Raw genomic sequence first — 26,042 nt, forward strand, 5'->3', positions numbered from 1 at the left:
TGATTTCCCTGGAGATTAGTAAGCATGTCCATCTCTACTGACCAAGCTAGGGGGTTCCCACATTGAATCAAACCTTATCACAGTATCTCTACTCAGCCACAGGAGAACTGCTTTGTTTCAACCTCAGTCCCTCTTTCACACCTTCAGTATGAGGCTTGTCCCTATCTCATTAATCTTTACAATGATTATCTGTTGTGACCACTTAATATGCTAGATAAGGAGGGACTGTGCCTGGGAGGCAAGCTGTTTAGTGTGTGGAAAGTCCCCCGGGTATCTAGCTAAATCTCAAGTTGCAGAGGTGTGGGAATACCTTTCTCTGCCTGAGAACTGCAGCTACTTAGAGTTGCCATTACTGAGCTAGATGGACCAGTGAGTCAAACTTAGATGTATGTGTCTGTGAAATATATTTGCCATTGCATCAGGCATACCCTGGTCATCAAGTGAGACCTTGTTATTTATTTACTTCATTTATACCCCACTTTTCTTCCCAGTGGAGACCGTGCTCGTTTTCCAAACAGGATATACCAGCCTACTCCTTAGTAATTGCAGATAATTTCTTTAAATGTTTCACAATTTCTAGGCAAGTCTCCAGCACTGACCAAATCATTTAGTAAGATGGTAAAGACACAGGGGGGAAAGTAGCATCTAAAGACTGTTTGACAGTACAAGTGGCTACACATTAATTGTACCTGTAACATTTTCATTGTGAAAGTCCAATGTGCAAGTGTTGTAACCAGCGGAATGTATACCTTAGGAAGTCATAGGGCATGTATTTTGGAGATGCAGATAGTAATATGTGGCAGTCTCATAGCAGCAAGATAGCATTGGATAAGTGCCGTATGTTAGTGCTTAATTATTTCCGCTGTAATATATGCTCTCTCCTTTAGTCCCATCTTCACATCAGGATGTTTTCTGTTTCATCTCAGAACATGCGTTCTCTTTAACTCTGTTACATTTTCAAACCTTATGTTTCTCTTAAAACCTATCAATTACAATGTATCTTAAAGACTAGCAATTGTAATGTAAATATGCCACACTGTGTTAACACCTGCATTACATTTATTGTTTCCTTGTTTTCTACTTCCTATCTGCTTCCGGAGTCTCTGTCTTCTCTGACCTCTTATGTTTTTTCAGCCAAGCTGCAATTTTTATCTAAGTTGACCTGCTGTTCAGGAATATGTATTTGTTGCTGATTTATTGCTGCTTGTTGTAGCATCATAGGAAAGACCTGGAAAAAATATTTCACATCTAACTATAGTGGGACTTTCTGCCACTGGAAATCTCTTTAAGTCTAAGCATCATTGAACTGCTGTTGTCTCATTCTGTATGGACTAATGGCTTGGCTAAACTAAAATGTAGAATGGGTTTTATAAGCTTTTTAAATATAAGTTACCTCATGGCAATATTTTAATTTAAATACAACATAAGAATTGATTGCTATCTAATATATGTACCATTTAACTCACAAGATAACAATAGTATCTACCAACAGATAGTATTTCACTAAGATATTGCCTAATCTGCATTGTATTGTCATTGTTTCTGCCAAAAATACATTATTTAAAAAATTTTCTATAGCCAGAGTTTGGTCTAAAATAATTCTGCCCAGCCCCAGAATTCTTAAGTAGCATCCTCTGTACTGACCAGATTGCTCTGTTTAATAAATTATATGCAACCTATAGATTAGCCTAAATTAGAGTGTGGGAGGACAGCTATGTATTGCCAGAGGAGCCTTAGGACAAGGAATATAGTTGACTTATTCATTCTTATTGCATTCAGTTCCCTGTAATAAAAGGGTAGTTCTACACTTGATATTCGTTAGGTTGTATTTCCTTAAGGTAAAATAGATTCTGTCCTGTGGTAATTTTTAAAACTCTATACCTGTAGGCACTTCATAGCATTTCTGCTGTCTGCCTTTGCCTATTTCCATTTCCCAGTTAACTACAAGTGGTATAAATATAGCTTTCTCTGTCATACCATAACTGTAACTTGTAGTGTAAGCTTGGGCAGAAACTGGGTAGAGAAACTGGGTAGATCCTTTGGTAATACATGCTGCGAGCTTGGGACATATAAGGAAGGTGAAGGGACAACTTAGAAATATCATCTCCCCTTCCACATTTTCATAAACTCCCAGGGACTTAAGCACATTGATTTTTTTCCCCTCTCCCCTTCTTTTCCCTTCATCTGTTACTTTGCTTTCAACATACCATTTCTCCTGGAGCATTTTCAGTTTTCCTTGGGCTTTTGGGGTTACAGTTTTCTGCATACTTGGGGAATCCCCTGAGTATGTGGATTACCTGTATCTTTTCTTTGGATGAACCTGTAGTATCACTTTCATTATTCACACAGGGGCCAGCCAGTGTGCTGTGTGCTGTGTGTGTGTGTGTGTGTCTCAATCGGTGCTGCTTTCTGTGGTGTGGTGTAGCTCATAAACTAAATATAGACAATCAGTTCTGAGATGACTTTTTTTTTTTTTGCTGGTGAGAAAGAGACTCCAGAGATAGAGCTAAACGCTCTGTTTTCAAATGTGCCAAGATATGTCTTGAAACTCTACAGGCCACTTAACAGTAATGTTAACAAGTAGGAAGTATTCCGTATGTAACAGGACATAAGAGAAGTAATCTTGCAGTAGTGTGAAAAATTCAAGTCCCAATGTATAAAATTGGAAATAGGACTTAGGGGAATAAGTAGCTTTAAAAAGGAACAGGAACAAGCACAAATTAAGTCTTTGTATGTGCCTGCTGTAGGGCAGTGCAAGCCATGAAATCTATCACAAGGCTTTCCTCATGGGAACAAAGTTGGTTGTTTTGGTTTCATATTCTGATTGTTTCTGTAAGTATTTCCATGATTTTGCTGTGGTTTCCCAGTCTTCCATTTTCTGATAATATTGAGACAGTAGCTTTGAACGTTGGGGGAGACAGAGCTGAAGTTCATGATAATACTTCTGACATTAGTATAAATGAAAATGTACAACACAAAATAGTTATGTGGGCCATAACAAATTCCTATTGAAATTAAATAAACTGCCCTATTACTGTATTCTGGCTTTATTACAGCACGTGTAACTATTTGGGAGGAGGGGGAATTAAAGCACCACCAGAGTATGGAAATGGCCAAGGGATTTGGGGGGCAAGTAGGGGGTTGGAGCACTATTATGCCAGTGCCTTCCTCCCCCATCCTCATATTTGTGGGAATACAGTCTGCATAAAATTGCTGCACTGGACCACATGCTCCCTGTGGACCATTTCTTATGCATACATAGTCCCTGGCTCCAGAGAAGCACACCTGGCCTGGACCCCGGGCCATCGCCTTTTCGGTCTTGACCCTGACCTGGTGGAATGAGATCCCGGAAAAGCAGAGGGCCCTGATGGAGTTGTCTCAGTTTCTCAGGGCCTGCAAAAGGGAGCTCTTCTGCCAGGTGTTTGTCTGAGGCCGGGACCAGGAACAACTGAGCCCCCTCCTCTGGCCAACACTATGCCATCTTGCGAATTCCCTCCCTGTGATGATGATTGACTGTGGATAGGGGAGGAATGGAATTATGACACTTCTTGTATTTTGTTATTAGTGGGGTTGATTGGTTTTATTGGGGGTTTTATTCGATTTTATGTGACCCGCCACGATTCCATGGAGAGTGGCGGGATAAAAACTGGAATAAATAAATATTACATCCCAATTGGCAAATTATGATTAAGCCCTAAATCAGAATTGTAATCTAAAACATACCATGCAGCCCTTATTTGAAGAGGAAACATTTTACTAGTCTGGATATAACAGCACTTCAGTTTGCACTAAAACTGAATTTGTTACTTTATTCTACATTTGATTGATGAGAACTCATTTGATGAGCACAGGGCTTGTTGTGTATACTAAACCATGATTAAATGTTCTTTTTGACCTATATTATTGAATTCTGGTGGCGTAATATGAGTGGACTAGGATCTGAAAAATCTGGATTTGAATCCCCAACCTGCTGTGCAGGTCTAAGAACATAAGAGAAGAAGAAGAGTTGGTTCTTATATGCCGCTTTTCTCTACCCGAAGAAGGCTCAAAGCAGCTTACAGTCACCTTCTCTTTCCTCTCTCCACAAAACAGACACCCTGTGAGGTGGGTGTGGCTGAGAGAGCCCTGATATCACTGCTCGGTCAGAACAGCTTTATCAGTGCCATGGCAAGCCCAAGGTCACCCAGCTGGCTGCATGTGGGGAAGTGCAGAATCGAACCCGGCGTACCAGATTAGAAGTCCGCACTCCTAACCACTACACCAAATTGGCTCTCAGTCTGGCTGGATCAGGCCAGTGGTCCATCAAATCCAGCATCCTGTTTCATAGAGTGGCCAATCACTTGACAGCCAAAACAGGGCATTGCCCTTGCCTTGATGCTAACTCCACTCTCTGAGATTCAGAGGTTTAGTGCCTCTGATTGTGGGGGTTCCCATCAGTCATCATGGCTAGTAGCCATGGATAGACTTATCCTCCATGAATCTATCTAATCCCCCTTTAAAGCTGTTTATTCCTGTAGTCATCACGAAATCCTCTGGCTACATATTCCATATTGTAATAGCTGTTTGTGTAAAGCATTTTCTTTGGTGCTTCCTGAACCTGCTGCCCCATTAGCGTCATTGGTTGTTCATGAGTTCTAATATTTTGGGGAGAGAGTAAATTTTCTTTGTCAACTCTCTCCACCCCATTCAAAATTTTATCAATTTATTTCATGTTCCCCCATTAGTAGTCTCTTTCCTAACTGAAAAATCCCAGACCCTTCTACCTCTCCTCATAGGGAATCTAACCTTGATTGCCCTTCTCTGCATTTTTTTTTAGCTCTGAAATGTCCTTTTTGAGATTTCATGAAACCCTGATTGAGAAAGCCTGATCTAACCTACCTCACATATTCATTGTGAGGATAAAATTGGAGGGGAGGAGAATAATGTAAGCTAGTCCCCATTGAAGAAAAAAGTGGGGTATAAATGGAGTAAGTAAGTAGATATACTCATCAGCATTTATCATGAACACACGTGCTTGGAACCTTTAAAGTGGGCCCTGAACAGCAGTTTGGCATAATTTCTATTACTGCCTATGTGCCCTGGTAAAGCCTCCAGAGATGGTTCACAAAAGAATGAAATCACATCATACTATCATACAATATTGGATACCCATTTAGGTTTCACCTTCTACAAAAAAAAAACCCCTATAAAGCCATCATTCCATAAACAATAAGAAATATAGCAATAAAAATATGATCAACATATCAGGAGATAGGCAAAGCAGAGAATGCAAATAAAAAATCCAGCAAAATAAAACAGCCCATTGTTTAACCAGAGCGATTGTATAAAAACCAGTCATACAGCTTGAGAGATTTTTAAAAAGCCACTGGAGAGGTGGTGTAGAAATTCTCTAAAATAAACCACTTGTATCATGAAATATCCTCAGAGGCCTTCCTGATTAAAACCTCTTTAATTTATTCCAAAAAGCCTGAAGTAATGGAAACGAGTTATTGTCTCCCAACAGTTGCAGCCAGTACAACAATCTAGCGATTCTTGGGGGTAGACCTCTTTCAGCCTCTGGCAGCCATCATCTGTCACAGTAATGCACCTTAGCCATAGTTTGCAAGTGGCTGTTGCCATGTCTGTCAGTAAAAGCCAGTTGCAAAGTGCATTGAAAGTGTACTATTTAGTGTGTGTGAAAGTGCCCCTAGTCTGAATATGACAGGTGACAGTTGCTAGATGTTACGTTTCTTTGTGTTTCTAAGCATATCCATGTGGCCTTTTTATTTTGACATCTGCTATAACAAAAGTCGTTGCTTGAAGTGAATGCTCTCCATATACGTATTCTGAAACATCCCTGATTAATCAGTATAGAGAATTTTACTTCCATATGAACTGTCTTGCTGGATCATTCTATCTGGTGAAAGAAGCAGCCTGCCAGAACCCTCTGGCATAAGGGTGATGCTCATTATTTATCCTCAGTATCCAAAACTCATAGATATACAGAAGATAAGTTCCACTGTAAGCTGTCAAAGGGAATAAACAAAGACAACCAACCCTCTGTGATCTAATCCTTTTTTTAAAAAAAACTCTTGAATCATCAGCCATGGCAGTATCTTAGAGCTGCAAATGTCTGATGAACCCTTTTCTAAAGTCTGTCTTGAACCTACTGTCAATCATGTTCACCTGATATTCTAGCTCTAGTTCTATTATCAAAGAAGAGTTCAGTTGTACCTGCTCTCCCTACAGTTCCCAGTGCCTAAAAGGAGGATGTAAGAGCATATAAATACAGGACTTTTGTTCATGCTGCCTGATCATTGTTTGATGTTATAACCGAACCAATTATTTTCCAGGGTATTTTCTTATTGCAGCTGTATCTTGGGTGTGTTAACTGCTGATGAGTCTGCAGGTGCAATGGGAATGCTAGAAGAAACAATGCACAAGAAACATAACTCTTATTTCCTTCTGAAGAAGCTTTGGATTTGAATTTGAAGTCATGCCTTGATGTTGCTATACTTAGAAGAAGAAGAGTTGATTTTTATACTCTGCTTTTCACTATCAGAAGGAGTCCCAAAGTTGCTTACAATCACCTTTCCTTCCTCTCCCCACAACAGGCACCTTGTGAGGTAGCTGAGGCTGAGAGAGCTCTGACAGGACTGCTCTGTGAGAACTGCTCTACTAGGACTGTGAGTGGCCCAGCTGGCTGCATGTGGAGGAGGCATGGGGAACCAAACCCAGCTATCCAGACTGGAAACTGTCACTCGTAAACCACTACACCAAGCTAGCGCTTATTGAGTTCCTGCATGGTTGTGTTCAGAATTAGCAATTTTATGTTTCATAGGGCAGCAGAAAAAGCTTGAACATCTGACAGAGAAAACAAAGGAAGTTGAGAATGCCTGAATGAAAGGACTAAAAGGTTAAAGTAGGGAATGCAGGTGCACTGGAAAAGTACATAAAAGAAAGCAAAGAATGACGAAAAAGAAATCTCTTCCCTAGAGAATTATTGTCCTAAAAGCCTGAAAGTTTAGGCAAGGCATGCAGCATAAAATGCTGCTGATCACAGTACCTTCTCAGTCCACAGGAGGTGGGGTAGGAATTAACAATTCCTTCAGCTTTACTGCAAGGAACTCTGAACATGTTTTGTGGAACCTGTTCGGCTTGGCTAGTTCAGTTGTATTGCTTTCATCTGAACTTCTCTGTGCTATTGATAGTGTGCCTTTCCCCTTATTGTATTTTTTTGCCTTTTTCCCACCTTTTGGAATCCGACTGCCATTTTCCTTTTTTCCTTTTATATAATATACATTTTTTTTTAAATGACACTTTGGTGGGGGGGCCTTCACTTAGTCCAACTTATTTCTCTTCCCCATGTGTTAAACTGCACAGGCACTAACAGGTTGATGATAATGTATTTTCTAGGGTTTCTTTGTTGTTCTTCTACTGTACTGGTTTTTACTAGTGGGCTAGTCTAGAGGTTCTCAGGAGGTCCTGGGTGATCAGTATATTTCCAGGGAAACATTGGTCTAAGGGAGTTTCCCAGCAAGGAACAACACCATTTTCCTTTTCCTGCAGTAACAATTGGTTTATGGGGCAGCTTTTCAGATGAACGCGACTGATTTGGGTAATAGAAACAGCTACCTACAAAAGGGAAAGGACATGTAAATCTGATTAGGTAGGTTTTATGATACAGTAGTGTTATGCAAAATCTTCTGATGAACCAAATCAATCTTCCAAATGCTCTCTATTTTTGTACCTAAGGGAGCCAGTTCTTAATATAGTGACTTTATTTTTTGTTAGTGCTGGGAAATGCAGCTGGACATCATTCTTCAAGTCCACCCCAAATGTTCTAATCATTAAAATGCCTTCCCTGTGTGGTCATCATCTATTTTTCTTTATTCTTTTCTCTTTATGCCATGTTTTGGTAAATATGGGTTTCCCCCCTCCCTGCTATCTCCATCATCCACATTGACATGTTCCCTTAATTTCCTTCCATCGCTCATTGTTAATTTTCTTTTTTCTTCTTACTCGGCTGTGTCACTGCTGTAGAATGGGAAAAGAAACAAATACTTTAATTTGTAGGAAGAACACCTTCTAGGCCCTTATCATAGATGTGATATTGAGAGCACACCACAGCATCGTATATTTTCTTTCCCCTCTCTCTCCCTCTCTTGCACAGATTCCCCCAGCCCTCTGTTTGCTTGTTTTGACCAGATATTGAAATGTACTTCAAGCACCGTAGAACAAGCATAATAATGTGTAAAGCAAGCCAGTGAAGAAGGGGAGCAATATGCATTATGGGAGGAGGTAAAGTGTGTGAGTTTGTGGCACACTTCCAGTCTCATAGTCATGGTCAAGGAATGAGAATTGGCGAGAGTCTTCTCCATTTGTAATGCTCCTAACTCCTTACTATCCTACTTATGACAACAGGTATTTGAAGACTTTGGAAACCTCAGCTAGTTGAAAATACAGCATTGAGGTTGCTAGCTGGCATGAGCTATGTGTGCATCTCAGCAGCTAATGAATCAGCTGAGCTGGCTACCACTTTGCTTCCAGGCACAACTAAGAGGCTGTTTCTGACCTTGGTCCCAGACATTTAGAGCTATAAAAGTTATTTGAGAAACTGCCTGCTCTCAAAATGCAGGGACCTGCCAACTTCAGAAGTAAACCAAACGGCTAGCAAACATGGCACTGTTCTGTTGCGGGAGCCTCGAGTATAGAATTACCTTCCTATAGCAATAAAAATGATTGAGCTTTAGGTGCCAGATGGCTTCCTTTTGATTTTGTTGATGCTTTTTACTCATTAATGCTGATGTTGCTGTTCTGTTGTGTTACAAGTGGTCTTACTGCTGCTGATTTTGTTTTTTATGTAGTTGGTTTTATAAATGTTAAAGCTCTCAGCCTTTACACTGAGAGCTTTAGCTGACTCTGTTTGGATTATTGTGAGTTAGAAGCCACTTCAGAACTGCCATACCAAGAGTGTAGTGTATAACTTTTTAGAATATTCAAATGAAAGGAGATTTTGCATCCAAGCACACAAATGGTATCTGAGGCCTAAAATTATGCTACCTTTGTGGAAGAAAATCTCATTACAAGATTGTATAAGCCACCTGAACGGTCCAAATAAAGTTATTTCCATTTGTGTATGTAAACATTCTATTTTGAGTGCCTACAATGAGCCTCTTGTGGCGCAGAGTGGTAAGGCAGCTGTCTGTAAGCTTTGCCCATGAGGCTGGGAGTTCAATCCCAGCAGCCGGCTCAAGGTTGACTCAGCCTTCCATCCTTCCGAGGTCGGTAAAATGAGTACCCAGCTTGCTGGGGGGTAAACGGTAATGACTGGGGAAGGCACTGGCAAACCACCCCATATTGAGTCTGCCATGAAAACGCTGGAGGGCGTCACCCCAAGGGTCAGACATGACTCGGTGCTTGCACAGGGGATACCTTTACCTTTACCTTTACAATGAATGGCTTTTTTGCCTTTGTATTGGAAAGGGAGAGAGTTGTTGAAAAGCAAAACAGCATTTTACATGCTTTCTGTGTGAGGGGTTTTCAGTGCTTGAGATAAGGATTGTTGGGTGTCTGATAACCGTTTCAGAAACTCTCTTGATTTTATTCTGTTGCTTTAACAACCTGTGTTGTGTGATGTTTGTACTGTTTCACTGAAATAACTTCCAGAAACTGTCAGCAATTAACAAATGAGTGTGGCGTCTTGTCTAACGGGGAAAGTGCTTTTTCTTGTGCATTGGTAGTGAAATACTACTGGAAGGCTGCTCCGATTTAAGAATAAAATTTTGGTATCCAAGGCAGCCGGCTCTTAACTATCATATTACTATTTGTAAACAACAACACTATGTACAATCATTTTGACCAGTACAATGAATGCTAGAATGTCAGAATACCAGGTAAAAATGTTGAATGCATTGACTGCGCTCTCCTCCATATTTGGGCCTTATAAGAAAATAAAGCTTTGTGCCTTTTTAAAAATAACAGCCATGTGTTTATACATTTTATATAGGTTACTGTTTAGTTATGATTTTATGATTCTCAATTTTAAATGTATTCAACATTTTACCTTGTATTTAGATATTCCAGCATTTATTGTCTTGTCATAATATCTGTATTGAGCCTCTTGTGGCGCAGGGTGGTAAGGCAGCCAACATGCAGTCTGAAGCTCTGCCCATGAGGCTGGGAGTTTGATCCCAGCAGCCGGCTCAAGGTTGACTCAGCCTTCCATCCTTCCGAGGTTGGTAAAATGAGTACCCAGCTTGCTGGGGGGTAAACGGTAATGACTGGGGAAGGCACTGGCAAACCACCCCGTATTTAGTCTGCCATGAAAACGCTGGAGGGCGTCACCTCAAGGGTCAGACATGACTCGGTGCTTGCACAGGGGGATACCTTTACTTTTAATGTCTGTAAAGTGTTGTATTTTTAAAAACAGCACCAGCGGCAGTTAGAGAATTTTTAAGACAAAAGCTATTTACAGTCCTTAATAATGGTTTTATGGTTTTTGCATTAATAAGCTCACTTATAGATGTACCCCTCTGATGTTGCTTTGCATTCCAACTTGCTTATTTGAAAAGCATGGAGATTACAAACTTCACTGTTGTAAATTCATCCACCCATTTATTGAGATTTTGAAATGGATTGCAGAAAACAGTCTACACCTGTGTATCTGTCATCCTTTACAGACTCTGTTTATCTACATACTTCATCACTAGCACAAAGATCTCTTCTTGTATAATTCCTTACCACTTATGATGTTGACTGACTGCAAATGTGTTTTATTTGCCTCTATATCTTTCTTCCTCCTGTGTGTTGAGGGGTGTCAGAATGGCTGAGTTTATCGTTAATTTGGATCTATATCTCTGAAAGGGCTTATGGTGCAAAATTGATCACATAAGAGACTGTGGGGGGACGGGACTGTATAAGAAAGGGAAACATAAAAATAAAACAGCCCCGAACTTGGTAACAACATAGACTCCTGCATATCAAGAATGATGAGTGAAACCTCTGAATGTGGTAGAAGGGGGGAAGGAGGTATCTTCTGAGTTGGTCCCCGACCAGATGTGCAGCTGGAATCAGTAGAGCTGTCACACAGGATGGTGTTTGGGCTGTTTAACTTTGTAATTTCACAGAGAACTGTTTCAATTATTCTCATAAATACCTGGCAGTTTTTGATGTCGGTGAAATAGCTGTGTGTTTAATAAAAAATTGCTAATAAAAAGTATGCCCAGTGAATACACTTGACATTTGTGTGAGCTGGTCTCGCAAGCGAACTAAATGTAGCTTCTAATAGGAACAAATCACTTGGCTGTTTTCTGAAGACATTTCTTTCACCTGGATTCTTACTGGATTTTAATAAAATCAAGCAAATGTTATACTTTTCATCACTCAGATGCTAGATTGTAGTTCAGCTGCACAAGTTGCATTAACTTGATTTTTGTGCTTTCTGAGGACAGAGTTTTGTACGGATTCAGAATTCATGTACAAGACTCTTTCGTAGCCTTCTTGTGTATTTCTTATCACATTTGTATAGTGATGAAAAGCACTGAACTTCTGTAATCTTTCTTTGTGCATTATGTGAGCGTTGCAAACAGATACCAGAATCAAATTCTGTAATGGTAGCAATGGTAGCCAGCTTGGTGTAGTGGTTAGGAGCGCCAACTTCTAATCTAGTGGGGTTGGTTTGATTCCACATTCCCCCACATGCGGGGGGGGGGGTGACCTTGGGCTCGCCACAGCACTGATAAAGCTGCTCTGACTGAGCGGTAATATTAGGGCTCTTTCAGCCTCACCCACCTCACAGGGTGTCTGTTGTGGGGAGAGGGAAGGGAAGGCGATTGTAAGCCACTGCTTCTGGTAGAGAATAGCAGCATATAAGAAACACTTCTTCCTACATGAGGTAAGAGCTGCTAGAGCAGTGGTTCTCAATCTAGGGGTCACGATCCCATTTGGGGTCGCCTGGCCCCTTTGTCGGGGTCCCCTGGTTGGTTGCCGCCGGGGGGAGGCTGGAGGCAGGCGGCAGCGGTGGCTTCCGGGGCAGCAGTGACCAGGGGCGGGCAGTGGCAGTGGCAGTGGCGGTAGCGGGGAGCAGCGGTGGCAGCAAATTTATTTCAATGCGCACGCTCACACAAACATGCTACCTGCATACGTGCGCATGCTGCCGCGGCAGCCACACCATGGTTGAGGTTGTGGCATGGGAGCAGTTGAGAACCACTGTGCTAGAAGAACTCAGTTCTCTATAGAAAAGTAATGGCACAAACATACTGGAAAAATTGAAGACATCGTGCTTTGGAAACTCCACAGATATGCATTTTCTCCAACAGGAAAGTAATAACACGTTGACACTTTTTTGTGTATAAGTCACCGCACAAGTTATTTTTTGATGTCATTTTCAGTATTCACCTGACTTCAAGGAATAGAGCTATCCTCACATATTTATTCTGAACAAGTGTGGTGCTGGGCTGCTTTTGTGTTTCCAAAAGTGGTAGAGCCCATGCTTTGTATGAAGTAGGTTCCATATACCTTTACTGGAAATTCTAGGGGTTGTGTCTCAGATAGCAGGTGACTTATCAAGTGGATGTGTATATGCTGTGTACATTAATGTTTTGCTTTTCTTTCCTCTTGCTTTTCAGCACTTTTTTGTACCTGAAATTCCTGGTAGTCTGGGCCCTTGTCCTGCTTGCTGATTTTGTGTTGGAATTCAGATTTGAATATCTCTGGCCATTCTGGCTTTTCATCAGGAGTGTTTATGATTCCTTCAGATACCAGGGACTGGTAAGCAGAACAGAAAACTGCTTTTTTTCTCTTTATGTTACTTGTTATAGATGTCAAGACACCAGTAAACATTGTGGCCATTAGCAGCATAAAGCACCCCTGAAACAAATGTTTAACCCCCTGGAACTCATTGGCTCTCTTTGTGAAAACATGAGTGGAATGACAGGTTTTAATCTGTAGGCAATCTATACCGTTCTAAAAGAGAACACTTCCTTTTGACAATACAAATAAGGTTTGGCTACTGTGTTGTATCTCATAAGGTTCCTTTAGAAATTTAAAACATTTGCAAAAGCTTAAATAAAACTTTATGCAGTGCATCATTTAAACTTTTTGGAATGTGAAAATGTTAACATTCTCTCTCTCTCTCTCTCTCATATATAGGCATTTTCAGTATTTTTCGTTTGTGTAGCATTCACATCCAATATTATATGCCTACTCTTCATACCGATACAGTGGCTGTTTTTCGCTGCCAGCACTTACGTTTGGGTACAATATGTCTGGCATACAGGTAGGTCATCTAATTTGTTAACATTATATTTTCTAAATGTAAATATTGGAGCAGCATGTAAACTGTATGCGGTTATTTTTGCAAAAGTCTTGTTTTAGACCAGCATCTTCCTGTATTCTAATAAATAAAATCTGTCTTGAAACATCCTTAACTTGCTGGAACACATCAGCACAATGCCTTGACTAGGAGGACATAATTAGATGAAGATCTGATAACCAAATATCTTTAATGTCAACAGTGAATACTGAGGGTGCAGTGGGTTTTTGGACAGGGAATATTTTCGACTCTTCCCCAGACATTTCCCAAATAAGCTTCTCTGAGCTGCTGCAGCCCCCTGTAGGAGGAAAAGACTAGCAAACTGTCTTGTTCTCCCACTGGAAAACATCCACATAGTAAAGGCAGCAGAAATGGTGTGCGTGGGGGGAAAGGGTTGATCTCTTCCACTCAACCTCCACAACTGCTTTAGAAAAAAGTGAATTGTGTCTGAAGTTTTGATTGGCCTACATAGACATGTCTATCTCAGAACTTCCTGCAGAGAATTTGGTTTATGTTGAACGCTAGGCAGATTTCTTAGGCTTTGCAGGTGGCCCCTGCAAAATTTAGAAAAGCATGTTATGGGACAAATCTGGTAGTGGTGGACAAGTTGTCTTTTAAATGGACGTTTATTGGCCACTTTTCTTATTGGGAATTTACAAAGTTCCAAGGGAGACCATTTGAAAACTACTGGTATGTAAAGGATCTCCAGAAAAATGACAAAAAGCATCACAATTTTTCTTTTTTTAATTATGGAAGTCATTTGGTGATAAAACCAGCACATTCTCACAGGGATAACCTATGTATTGTTAGCAGCATGGAAAGCCTCATCACTCTGGTTTCTTCTCAGGTTACACTGTAATGTTTGGGTACAGGAACCATGTACAGTTTCGTGTACATGGTTTTTAAATAGGCACTCATTTTTTTGCCTGTTTGTTTGTTTGCCTGTAGAGGTTTTTATATATTTTTTATATTTTTATATATATATTCAAAATATATTTTTATATTTTAAAAGCACATCCTCCAAAAGGCTTTAGTGGGAAGTTTCATAAAATGGAAACATATTGGTTCGTTCTGGCCATAAATATGCCACAAGTGACTTATACATCAGTCTGTTTTCTCAGACTTTTTAATGGATTTATTTACAGTATTGGAAGGGCCAATGAGATGATCCCTCTGTTCCAACTGGGAAATGTTCAGATGGCAAGGAACACTGTCCTTGTCCTTAGTATGTGATTTGTGCAGCCAAGTGTTACTAGGGCCTATTCTGCATTGCATTGTTTTTCCCACATTCATTCTTACCGATCTCCGATTTGGGCCTGGACATAGTAAGTGATCTGCAACAAACAGTTTCCTCGAACTAGAGCAGCTTTCAGTCGCTTTCGCCATCTGCATCTGGGTGGGCTCCCCCACCTAACTGTAGCCCTCCTTAGTGCTTCTCAATCACACCACCCCTCCCCCAGTTTGTGGTGGGCTGCCAGGAAACCAAGCGCCCACCGCACCAGTTTAAAGCAACCTTGCGCTTATCGCCCCCCCCCCCCCCCCCGTCCCCCGTGCATTGCAAGATGTAAGAGCCCTGGGGCAGAATGAGCCTTTGAAATGCATGGCTGAGGCCAAGGGGGGGGGGTGCAAGTGCCGCTGAGCTGGAGCTTGGAGGAGAGGTCACCAGAAAACTGAGTTTCCATTTAGACAGAGAATATATTATGCCTCAAGCCCCTTAAATAATTTTTTTAAAAAGAAAGAAAAGGCTCCCCTCCCCCCCACGACGCGGCACTGGCTGCGTCGGCCTGGAATGGCTGATTCGGACGCCGCCACACACAACCCTATTTATGGTTATTGGCCCTGCAGTGTGGTCCCCTCCCCCCAGTGTCTGTGCTTTCGTAACACAATAAAGGCACCAAAGGCCTTTTCACTGATGTCATTCAAGAAATGAGATGTGGTTCATTGGTTTCAGCACGGGTCTGGGTTTGGTTACCGTAACTTTAGTTTTGATGTGGTTTTGTTTTTGAATTTTATTTTGTTTTATTATTAAATTTGTTTTATTATATGGCTAATCTTCCTTCAGGACCTGTTAGGTGTCAACTGTTGGGATATAATAACTTTAAGTAAGTGAACCGCTGTCTCTTAAACACAATGCAGAACCAGTTGAACGTATTGCAGGACCAAACACACATTTTGAAAATGGAATTTAAGTATAGCTGGGTTCTAGATGTGTCATAACTTTTCTTAATTTCTCAAAGCATTGACTTAGGAATTCTGGTTTCTTTTTAAATGTTGTTAATGCTTGTCTTTTTGTCTGTCCCCTACAGAGAGGGGAGTGTGTTTACCAACAGTATCGCTGTGGATACTATTTGTTTATATTGAAGCAGCAATTAGATTTAAAGATCTCAAAAACTTTCATGTAGACCTTTGTCGACCTTTTGCTGCACACTGGTAAGTGTTCCACAAACAAATTATTTTTTCATAATTAACGACCTAATTCCCATTACAAAGTAAATGGCATTGCAGCCTTCATATGCTATAGATATGCAGCAATGGTGTTTGTGGGACCTTAATTTTTCAAGGGACTTGGGACTGATTTGTACAACTAAGATGACAGTGAGGGCCAGCTGTAACTCGGAAATGGATGGGAGGCTCAGAAATCTTCACACATTTAAAACTTTTCACTACAGAAGGAGACCTTGTATGGCCTTGGCTGTCTCTTCTCTCCAGCAGCATCTGTTTTGGTGTAACACCTTTTGTGAGAATAACCAGTCTAATGGTTATCACATTGTCCAATGGGTGGGGGATGGTCTCAGCAGTGTGCAGGGACTAAAGGTAAATACTCAGGCTGATCCTTCAGAAGCTCTTTCTGTACATACATTCTTTGGATTGCAGCTGCCCAACAACAGCAAAAAGTGAGAAGAAAATCACACTACCTTTGCTATGTGTACTTTGATAATATCGATATTGCCTTAGTCGTCCTGATTAGTGAGGTTTTTGATGGTAGTCAGTTATATGGATAGTTTGAATAGTATTATAGGGAATTAAGGTAAAGGTATCCCCTGTGCAAGCACCGGGTCATGTCTGACCCTTGGGGTGACGCCCTCTAGTGTTTTCATGGCAGACTCAATACGGGGTGGTTTGCCAGTGCCTTCCCCAGTCATTACCATTTACCCCCCAGCATGCAAGCTGGGTACTCATTATACCGACCTCGGAAGGATGGAAGGCTGAATCGACCCTGAGCCGGCTGCTGGGATCGAACTCCCAGCCTCATGGGCAGAGCTTTCAGACTGCATGTCTGCTGCCTTACCACTCTGCGCCACAAGAGGCTCATATTATAGGGAATTACTAGAACCTTAAAGTCCTTTTGTTAATGCATCATTTCATTAATTGTTTTTACTGTTCTTAGTGCTTTGCTCCCTTTACAGTTGCAAATTTAAAACAGTTGCTGATTTAATTTGTTGAAGTTCATGATTGCAGGCATATTTATTGCCAGCGGAGCACCCCTGGAGTCAACAAGGTTCAACTGGCAGAAGTGTGTCCAAGACTATCACTTTAATAGAATTAGTGGGCTGTTGAACTATAATTAATTAGGGTCACTAATATTGTCCATGACAGAGAATTGATGTGTTTCTTTAATATGACATAAGTATTCCGCAATTATGAAGGTGGAGAAAATGATACATGTCGAAAATGTGGCTGTTTTTTTAGGCAGCTTCTTTCTCCCCGAGGCTTCAGAACTGAGAGCTGTTCTACAAGAGCACTTTCTCTTATAACTCAGGTCAAACTGTATTCAGCATCCTGGAATAACTGAAGCTCATGAGCATCCAGCCCCATAACTTCCATGTGTGGGGGATATCCTTTTCATAAAAATAGCATAATATTCTGACATCCTGGAGGAAAGGGACATTGCCCTCCTTTGCACAAACTGCATGGCAATTCATATATAACATTTCCAGTCCTCTAACAAGTCTGGCAAGTGGAGTTTTCCATGAATATGTCTTATGCCTTTCTTTCTCTCCTTATATTGTCGTATCCACTGCTTACTCCAGGCTTTCAAGCAACCAGTAGTTCTCCACTGCATCTACACTTAAAAACTGTGGTTTGCTCTTGCTGCTGGTAGCCAGAGTAGGCTTGCCATGAGAAAGTGCAAGCCATAAGCATGGATCCCACCTAGAATTCCCAAGGTGTTTTGTTTTCTTTGCCGCTTCCCCCCTTCTTCCATGTGATCCCCCTCCCCCAAGGAGCAGCATTTCAGGGGGCATTTTTGACTGCCATGAGAGGGGAGACCTTGCACAAATCTTACCTGCTCCATGCACACAACCTCTCCTGGAAATTCTAAGTGAGATTCAAGCCATAATTATCCTTTTGGGATGTGACTTCAAACAATGAGTTGCCTAAACCAGGAAGTAACTGAGCAACTCAGAGACTGCAAAGGGAGAAGTGAGCACAGGAGCACAAACCTCATCATTTGGAAAACTGGAAACATGCGCGACCCTCCTGTCTTGACTGCAGCTTTTAAGTATATAGGATGGGGACAGATTGTGCAAAGATGTCTTCTGAATTATTTGTTAAAACATATCCTACTTTTCTTCGTGGCTTGGTATAGCTTGTAACAATGAAGCCCCCCAGTTCCCATGTTTTTATGTCTAATATAATGTCGCTAATATATATTCCATTAAAAACTTTGGTAAATAGAATAGCCTTATCTTGCCCATCTCACCTCCTCAGTGGAGCCCATTCCATACAGTGGGAACAGTACAGAGAAGGTGTGGGCCTTCATTGATGCCTGGCGGGCCACATTTAGTGAGAGAATACCCAGAGATGAATCTTTAGATATGAGGGTCTCTGGCTGTTAAGAGCTTTTAGAGTCATAACTTGCCCTTTGAGCTGAGCTTGGAAATTGTAGCAGTCTACAAAACTGTTTTAAAATAGGCAAGATCCATCCTATCCTGAATCAGCCGTAACATCTGGGTTGTCCTCAAGGGTTGACCAATATAGACCTTACATAATCATTTCATATCTGTGGTTTACAAGGGAGGGAGGGAGAACAACTGCTTACTAGTAATTACTATTCTTCAAGATGGATTTTTATAGCATTTGCTGGCAGGGGCTCATGGGAATTGTAGTCCATGGGCATCTGGAGGACCACAGGTTGACTACTCCTGCTTATGAAGATTCTCAGGGTGAAACTTTAGTTGGCCAAAAATTTGGAGGATGGAGCACTCTGACTAGGACAGGCTTTCTCAACCAGGGTTTCGTGAAACTTTTGGGTTTCTTAACAGCCTTGGATGGGATTCTTGAATGGGTGGGAGTTAATTTAAATATATTTGTTTACGTTTGTTAAATATTTATTGGGTGATATGACCATATATGGTCAGGTCGGAACCTCCCCCCCATGACCAATGATGGGCCTGGTGGGGGTGAGAACAGGAGGGGCCCCAGGTGGGCATGTACACAGCTATGCTTCCCAACCATATGCTGCACATCACACCATTTTGGGGGTTTCTTGAAACCCAAAGAAGGTTTCAGGGGGTTCTCAATGGTAAAAAAAAGTTGAGAGAGGCTGGACTAAATAATGAATCTCTTAAGTTGCTAACTCATTTCGACTTGTTCAGCTTATACTGCCTGCTTGTATCTCATTTGCCTTTTGCTTGACATTAAGTATTATTGCGTCCTAACACTCAGTTGTGAACATCTTCCCGTAACCAGTAAGATTAGGTGGTCATTGATGTGAGATAATTACATTGTCATTTCCCTTGATATCCTGTGGTGTTGATAATCATTACCTTATTCCGGGACTTCATTTGCTATTTACCACTCTTTTCTGTTAGCATCAGAGCTACTGACATGGATTGTAATCCTGATATTATTTGTTATATCCTGAATATCTCAGTAGTTCACCAATGTGCTTTTGTCTCCATTAACAGTTGTCTTTTTGTCTTACACCCTACACCCAGTATTGGCTATCCTGTGGTAACTCTGGGCTTTGGCTTCAAAAGTTACGTCAGCTATAAAATGCGATTAAGAAAACAAAAGGAGGTGCAGAAAGAGAACGAATTTTACATGCAGCTTCTTCAGCAAGCTTTGCCACCAGAACAGCAGATGCTACAAAGACAAGAGAAAGAAGCAGAGGAAGGTAAGTGGCTGGTTTCCTGCAGTCATGGCTCAGAATTAATGCTAGTAGCTCCCTGCAAACTGTGGCTTTTTAATTTGGAGTCAGCCTTGTGGATATGTGCTTCCTTTCTGAATCAGTTTCTTTAGCTTCTTGTCTTTGCAGTGCTAACCCTGATTGCTTTTACATGAGCACTGGCAGACCACAATACTTGCCAACTGCTTCTTCATGGTCTCTGTGCAGTCCCATATAGGGATGGGCACAAACACCAAACTGACCCCAAAGGCCCTGAACCGGTGAGTTTGGTTCCCCATTTCTCCCAGCTTTGATTCTCTGTGGCCAAGAGAAGGGAACAGGTTCACAAAGGGAGGGTTGTATGTCTGGTAGCCATTTAACTCACCCATTTTGCTTCCCCCCTCCGTTTTCAAGCACAGGTTTAATGACTCACAGCCATTTAAACCTAATAAGCTGATGGGTGGATCCAAGCTGGGATAAGTGAAACCCACTGGTGAAATGACTTGCAGCTGCATTAGCCTAACAGCAGGGCAGATGGACCTGTTAGCTGTTAGGATGCCAGCTATTTTGGTGATTTGTTTCACTCTCCACACTTCAAAGTACAGGAAAACAACCAGTGAAATGGCTTGCAGCCATTTTAATTCTACAGGTCTGCTGTGTCCCATGTTTCTCAGCTGTTTGGATTAAAGGCCTAAACAGCCAAACCAGACAAAAATCCGCTAAATGTTCAGGAAAGGTGCCTTCACTGAACATCAGTTTGGGTGTTCAAAACATACCCAGGTTCATTCCAAATGCTGGCTTGTACCCTTTCCTAGTCACATAATTGTGTTCTCTACTTTTGTAGGACTTCTTCAGAAACACTTAAGAGTTCAGAAGTTGACTACTTGGCACTCCTGTCCTCTTCCTTTTTAGAATAACTGCTTCTGAGCATACTTCAAGATACCATTCTCTTTTCTCTATCTTGCCATGATAGCAACATTTTATCTGAGATTTTTCTAAGAGCTCCCATCTTCTTATAAGATAATAGAATAATAGAGTTGGAAGGGACCTCATTGGTCATCTAGTCCAACCCCCTGCACTATGCAGGACACTCACAACCCTATCACTCATCCTCTGTAACCTGCCACCCCCTTAAGCCTTTACAGAATCAGCCTCTCCGTCAGATGGCTATTTAGCCTCTGTTTAAAAATTTCCAAAGACGGAGAACCCACCACCTCCTGAGGAAGCCTGTTCCACTGAGAAACTGCTCTAACTATCACAAACTTCTTCCTGATGTTTAGACAGATTTTTTTTTAATTTCATAAATTAAAGGCACAGATTTTTTTTATTAATTATTACCTGAAGAATGCTAATTACTGGTACGTAACTGCTTTTGTAAACTGGAGACTGTAACCATAGTTTGATAAAGGTGGTTTGCAAAGCATTGTTACTTCTTTTCTTTTGCCTTGGCCATGATTCTCAACTTTACACTTGTATCTGTGCACTCAACATGGGGAGCAGAAGAGACATAGCTTTCATGAGAGTGAAAAGGAGACCAGCTCCTATTTTGCATGGGGAGAGTATCATGCTCAGTATTTCATTAACATATGCAATTAGAAGAATTTAATAAAGTCTAGAATTCTCAGTTCCTCATCATAAACGATGGGATAATATGGTGATGATGAAATTTCTGAATTATGTCTTATTGTTTTATTAATGCTCTGAGTAACTGTCATTTGCCCCAGCGTTAAGTAGAATGTTTGATCAGTGGGAGGTGTACACATCATGTACACTACAACACTATCTAGTATTACTAAATTGAGAAGAAAGCTCTGCAGGGTTTGTGCCTGCCTCCATCTTAAGTTGCTTTTCTACCAAAGGAACAGCCAAAAGTTGGGGGAGCGTTTCAAAGTTTGCTTAATGCTGTGGGAGAGCACAAGCCCAGTAAGTGGTGTCCTCTAATCTTGCAAACCGGCTTTGATTCCCCACTTCTCCACATGCAGGCGGCTGAGTGACCTTCGGTCATTCACAGTTCTCTCAGAGCTCTCTCAGCTTCACAGGGCATCTATGGTGGGGCGGGGAGGAGGAGGTGATTGTAAGTTGCTTTGAAACTCCTTCAGGTAGTAAAAGGCAGGCTACAAAAAAAACTTCTTTAAATTAACAGCCTGGCTATTTTGATAAGATTCTTGGTATATATTTCATATTAACTGCTTTCAGCAATCTGTCCTTTTAAACAAAGATCTCAGCCCTGCAAATGTCAAGTGTGGTTATAAGGCACCAGTTCTAATCATAGGATAAAGTAGTTTGTATTGAAATCTGCTGGGTAGGATCAACTGTGCCTTGTTGTAAACTATGGGATTTAGTCACAAGTAACTCTTAGAGGATTGAGGCCACTAACAGTTGTAACAATTGTTAATACTTCATACCATGAATGCTGGAGGCAAAATGAAAGAAGTGAAACCAAAAGATTTTTAATTGTGTAAAGCAGGCAGCTGTCTAACTAATCTTTAGTGGCAACATTGGTTTTTAAACATCATTGTTCACTGTTAAACGTAACCTGACATAGAAGTTTAAAGGTGTCTAACCCTGCAGTTCTGAGAACACCTTCCAGGAGAGTAAGCCCCTGAGTAGACCTGACAGATTGCTCCTTAACATTTTCATGTGACTATATTGGGCTGTCGGCTATACTGTGGTGTGCACTGCAGTGGTTGTGCAATTGCTTCCTAATTCTGGTACTTGTATTTTTCTAAGTACTTTACTCTTGAACTCTGAAAATTAACCTTACTGGAATTAGTTCGAAAGGCATTTCTTGGGTTCTGCAATCAAAACAATATAGATAGATGTTTCTTGAATAAATGGGGACCTAGACGTAAGTGTTGTGTGTCTACTAGACTTTTGGAGCCATTTGGATCTGTTGACTAAATTATTTTCTGCAAAAAGAAAACATAAAAACATTGTCACTTTTTCTCTCATAGGAAACATGTTAATTGAGCATTCTGAATTCTTTTAAAGCTTTACAGAAGGGGTCCCAAGTGTAGATATTTATTGAACTAATTGTGTTGCTGGAGCCAGAAAGCAAGCTGTCAAGTTGCTCAGAACTGTTTTTCAAGAGTTGTCTCATCAGACGTATGTTCAGTTACTGAAACAGTTCTATTTGATTTGAGATCTATACGCTGTATACCAGGGAGCAAAGCATAGCTGGTTCCCACTCTGTGAGGATCTTCCACTGGAACAAAGAAGCCCTTCTTCTCCCTCCTCAGATCCATTGGGTCTGACTCCCATGTTTTCCCCTTTCAAACAAGTACAGATTTCATAAAGAGGGCAAGATCACTATGGTTTGTATCTTTCAAAACATTAATAGTGGCTTTTTTTCCTTTTGCCTTCTTTCCAGCCGCCAAAGGACTGTCTGATATGGATTCCTCAATACTTTTGCAGCACAATGGGGGTATTCCAGCCAATAAAAAATTATCTACAACATTACCAGAACTGGAATACAGGGAAAAGGGGAAAGAGAAGGACAAAGATGCCAAAAAACATAACCTTGGAATAAATAACAATATTTTGCAACCTGTAGACTCTAAAATACAGGAAATCGAATACATGGAGAACCATATCAATAGCAAAAGATTAAATAATGATCTTGTGGGAAGTACAGAAAACCTCTTAAAAGAGGACTCATGCACTGCCGCATCCAAAAACTACAAAAATGCCAGCGGTGTTGTGAACTCCTCGCCCCGCAGCCACAGTGCAACCAATGGGAGCATCCCTTCCTCATCTGCTAAGAATGAAAAGAAACAGAAGTGCACTAGCAAGAGCCCAAGTGCACACAAAGACTTAATGGAAAACTGTATTCCCAATAACCAGCTAAGCAAACCAGATGCACTGGTAAGGTAAGTTTGATATGTTAGTGACCTAATTTCCTCTCACTTCTTTGCCTTGCTTTTGTTTGTGTTTCCTATTAAAACTCCTTTTTAAGCGCAGGCGGTGGGGCTTAGGAGAGGCAGGCACTGGGCTGGAGTCAGTGTACGGTGTGGGTTGAGTGACATGGTGCCATTCCAGTCCTGTGATCTTGTTATGGGATCAGTATTGAAAGGAATTAACAGATTGCTGTGGAACTTGTTTGAAGTGCCTAATTCTGTGAGTTCTACTCCTTGCTATGTCTCATAATTACAGCATGCTTAAGCTAGGACAGAATTACAGTTGCAGTTTCTGACTAACCTCATAGGAAGGAATTATTAACTTGGGGATGAATGGACGGATACGTTGGCATATACGTGAGTGACTGTGAATGGAAATAATATGCTTCAAGTCATATTTCTTGAATAAAGAGACTTAATGTTTGAATATCACTCTCCATGTGTACTATGTGGGAAGTGAAGAGTGACTGATAAAATGATGCACAAGTGAGAAGGACCCATGAGCATCACATTTTCAGAACGTTTGAAACATCCTGCCTGCTAAGCACCTGAAATTAAAAGCTTTGGCTGACATTTTTGTGTGTTAATTAGTTGCTGGAAATATAATATGAATGCAGCAAATATTTGTACGTTTGATAGCATGAACTGTAAATGAATCCTCACCAAGAGGAATGGTGATTGAGAATACAGTTAGAATAACTGCAAAGTTTCGGCCTGGGCATCTGAGATTAACTGGTTGCTACTAGAGCTCCCCAGTGGTCCTCCAGCAGGACAGTCTCATGGCTGGGATCATAGAATCGTAGAGTTGGAAGGGGATCGCCAGGGTCATCTAGTCAAACCCCCTGCACAATGCAGGAACTCACAACTACCAGCCCACCCACTCACAATCTGCCTAAGTTCATAAAATCAGCATTAAAAAGCTCCTCCTCTAGGACCGTTTATGCACTGGGAACTTCACTGCCCCACCCCCTTATCAGGAGCACAGGTAGGGAGTGGATGAGGTGCACCAGGCCAAATTCTCCCCCATGTGGGTGCAGGAAGAGGTGGGGCAACCTGCCACGACTAAAACTCCAGCCTGGAGCCCAGCATGAAACCTTCAGAGCTTTTAAAGGCAAGCAGCTCTTTTAGGGAGGGGATGGTAGAGGACAAGAACAAAAAGAAGGCCTTTCCCACTTGGAGTCTTAATTTAGTATTTAAGGCACTATACAGAGTGCCCCTCGAGCCCACGGCCATGTGCTTCTTAAAGGAATTGACTTTCAAAACCATCTTCTAAGTGGCCGTCACATCAGCAAAAAGGGTGTCTGAGATTAACATATTACCAGCCAATAGGGAGCTGTGTGTTTTCCACAGGGACAGGGCTATTTTGTGCCCAGACTCAGCTTTCATTCTCAAGGTGAATTGCCTTTTTCACAGGAGGGAGGAACTCATTCTCCCTTTTTATCTGGATCTCAAGGTTCCCCAAGAACAGGAGTGGCACATTCTGGATGTATGGCAAGCCTTAAGCTTTTATCTTGAGAGGACTAAGTTCTTCAGGGTTCGGAGGCTCTCTTGGTGTTCTTTAGGAAGTTCTCTGTGGAAAGAAAAGTGTCCATGTCCACTATCACAGTGGTCCCCAACCTTTTTATCACCGGGGACTGGTCATCGCTTGACAATTTTACTGAGACCCGGGGGGGGGGGTAGTCTTCTGCCAAGGGATGTCACCACCGCCGCCTGAGCCTCTGCTCCACTTGCTTTCCCGCCAGCGCCCCTGACTTCCTGCTGCCCGTTGGGGGGCGCTGCCAGCAGCATCTGCGCAGTGCCACACCGAGGGGGAGCCCCAGCCATGGCGGCCACCGGTGAGCACCAAAAGTGAGCTGGTGGCAGAGTGGCAGGGCAGCCCCCGAGGCAGTAGCCGAGGAGGAGGACAAGGAGGAGCTGCGGCCCGGTACCGACTGATCCCCGGTACCGACTGATCAGATTAGGGACTACATTATTGTGGCTTACAAGGCAAGGTGTGAGATGTAACTGTTCATCCCTTGAGAAGGGCAGTAAACTCTGCTGCTTCTGGAGCTTTTCTCTCAGTGGAGATTATCTGCAAAGCAGCTAAGTGGAAGTCCGTTCACTTCTCCACAAAGCACTATAGGCAGGTTCTGCAGCATGCTGCCCAGGCCTAGTGGTTGTAATCCTGTTCCCACCTGGACACACAGCTTTTGTATGTCACAGGCATGAGACTGCCATGCTGGAGGACCACTGGAGAACAGAAGTTTTGTTTCATTTACCATGAATCTTCTATCTCGATAGTCTGAAGGCAGGGCAGTCTAATTTCTCCCACTCTTGATGGTTTCCTGGAATCCTGACTGGTCCTGGGTCTGTTCAGCAGCAGGCAAAACGTGGGGGCACATGTAGAATGTGGGGAGGCCAACTAGAGCGGAGATGAGATGAGTCTCAGGCCTGTCAGTGGAGAGTTCACAGTCTTCTGACAGACAGACAGGGAGGGTGTTGTTTTTCCTGTGATGGACTGCTCCTGGACAAACTGGGAAATCCTGGGAGAAGCCCCTCTCCCACAGAGATTGCAAAAAGCTCTCGACTCTACCAACTAGAGGAGGAGCTTTGTCCCAGGTGTGAATTCACCTTGCCTTTGGATCCCCGATAAGGAAGATTCACTGCAAGTGAAACACATCTTCCATTCTCTTTCATTCCCTTTTTTTAGCCCACCATTCCTCCATGGAGTTCAAGTTGGCAAAAATTATTCTTTACCTCATTT

The 26,042-nt window shown here is 41.8% G+C and overlaps 1 protein-coding gene across 1 annotated transcript in view; it reads left to right on the forward strand.

Annotated features, from left to right (window-relative positions):
- Positions 1-26,042, forward strand: part of MACO1 (macoilin 1) — a 78,725-nt gene that overhangs the window by 12,755 nt on the left and 39,928 nt on the right. The window contains exons 2-6 of the mRNA XM_077337647.1: positions 12,609-12,750; positions 13,132-13,258; positions 15,601-15,724; positions 19,234-19,412; positions 22,774-23,272. Coding sequence (XP_077193762.1) covers positions 12,609-12,750; positions 13,132-13,258; positions 15,601-15,724; positions 19,234-19,412; positions 22,774-23,272 — 1,071 coding nt within the window. The remainder of the gene's footprint in view (positions 1-12,608; positions 12,751-13,131; positions 13,259-15,600; positions 15,725-19,233; positions 19,413-22,773; positions 23,273-26,042) is intronic.

This window comes from Paroedura picta, chromosome 5, assembly GCF_049243985.1.
Source record: "Paroedura picta isolate Pp20150507F chromosome 5, Ppicta_v3.0, whole genome shotgun sequence".
Lineage (NCBI taxonomy): Eukaryota > Metazoa > Chordata > Lepidosauria > Squamata > Gekkonidae > Paroedura > Paroedura picta.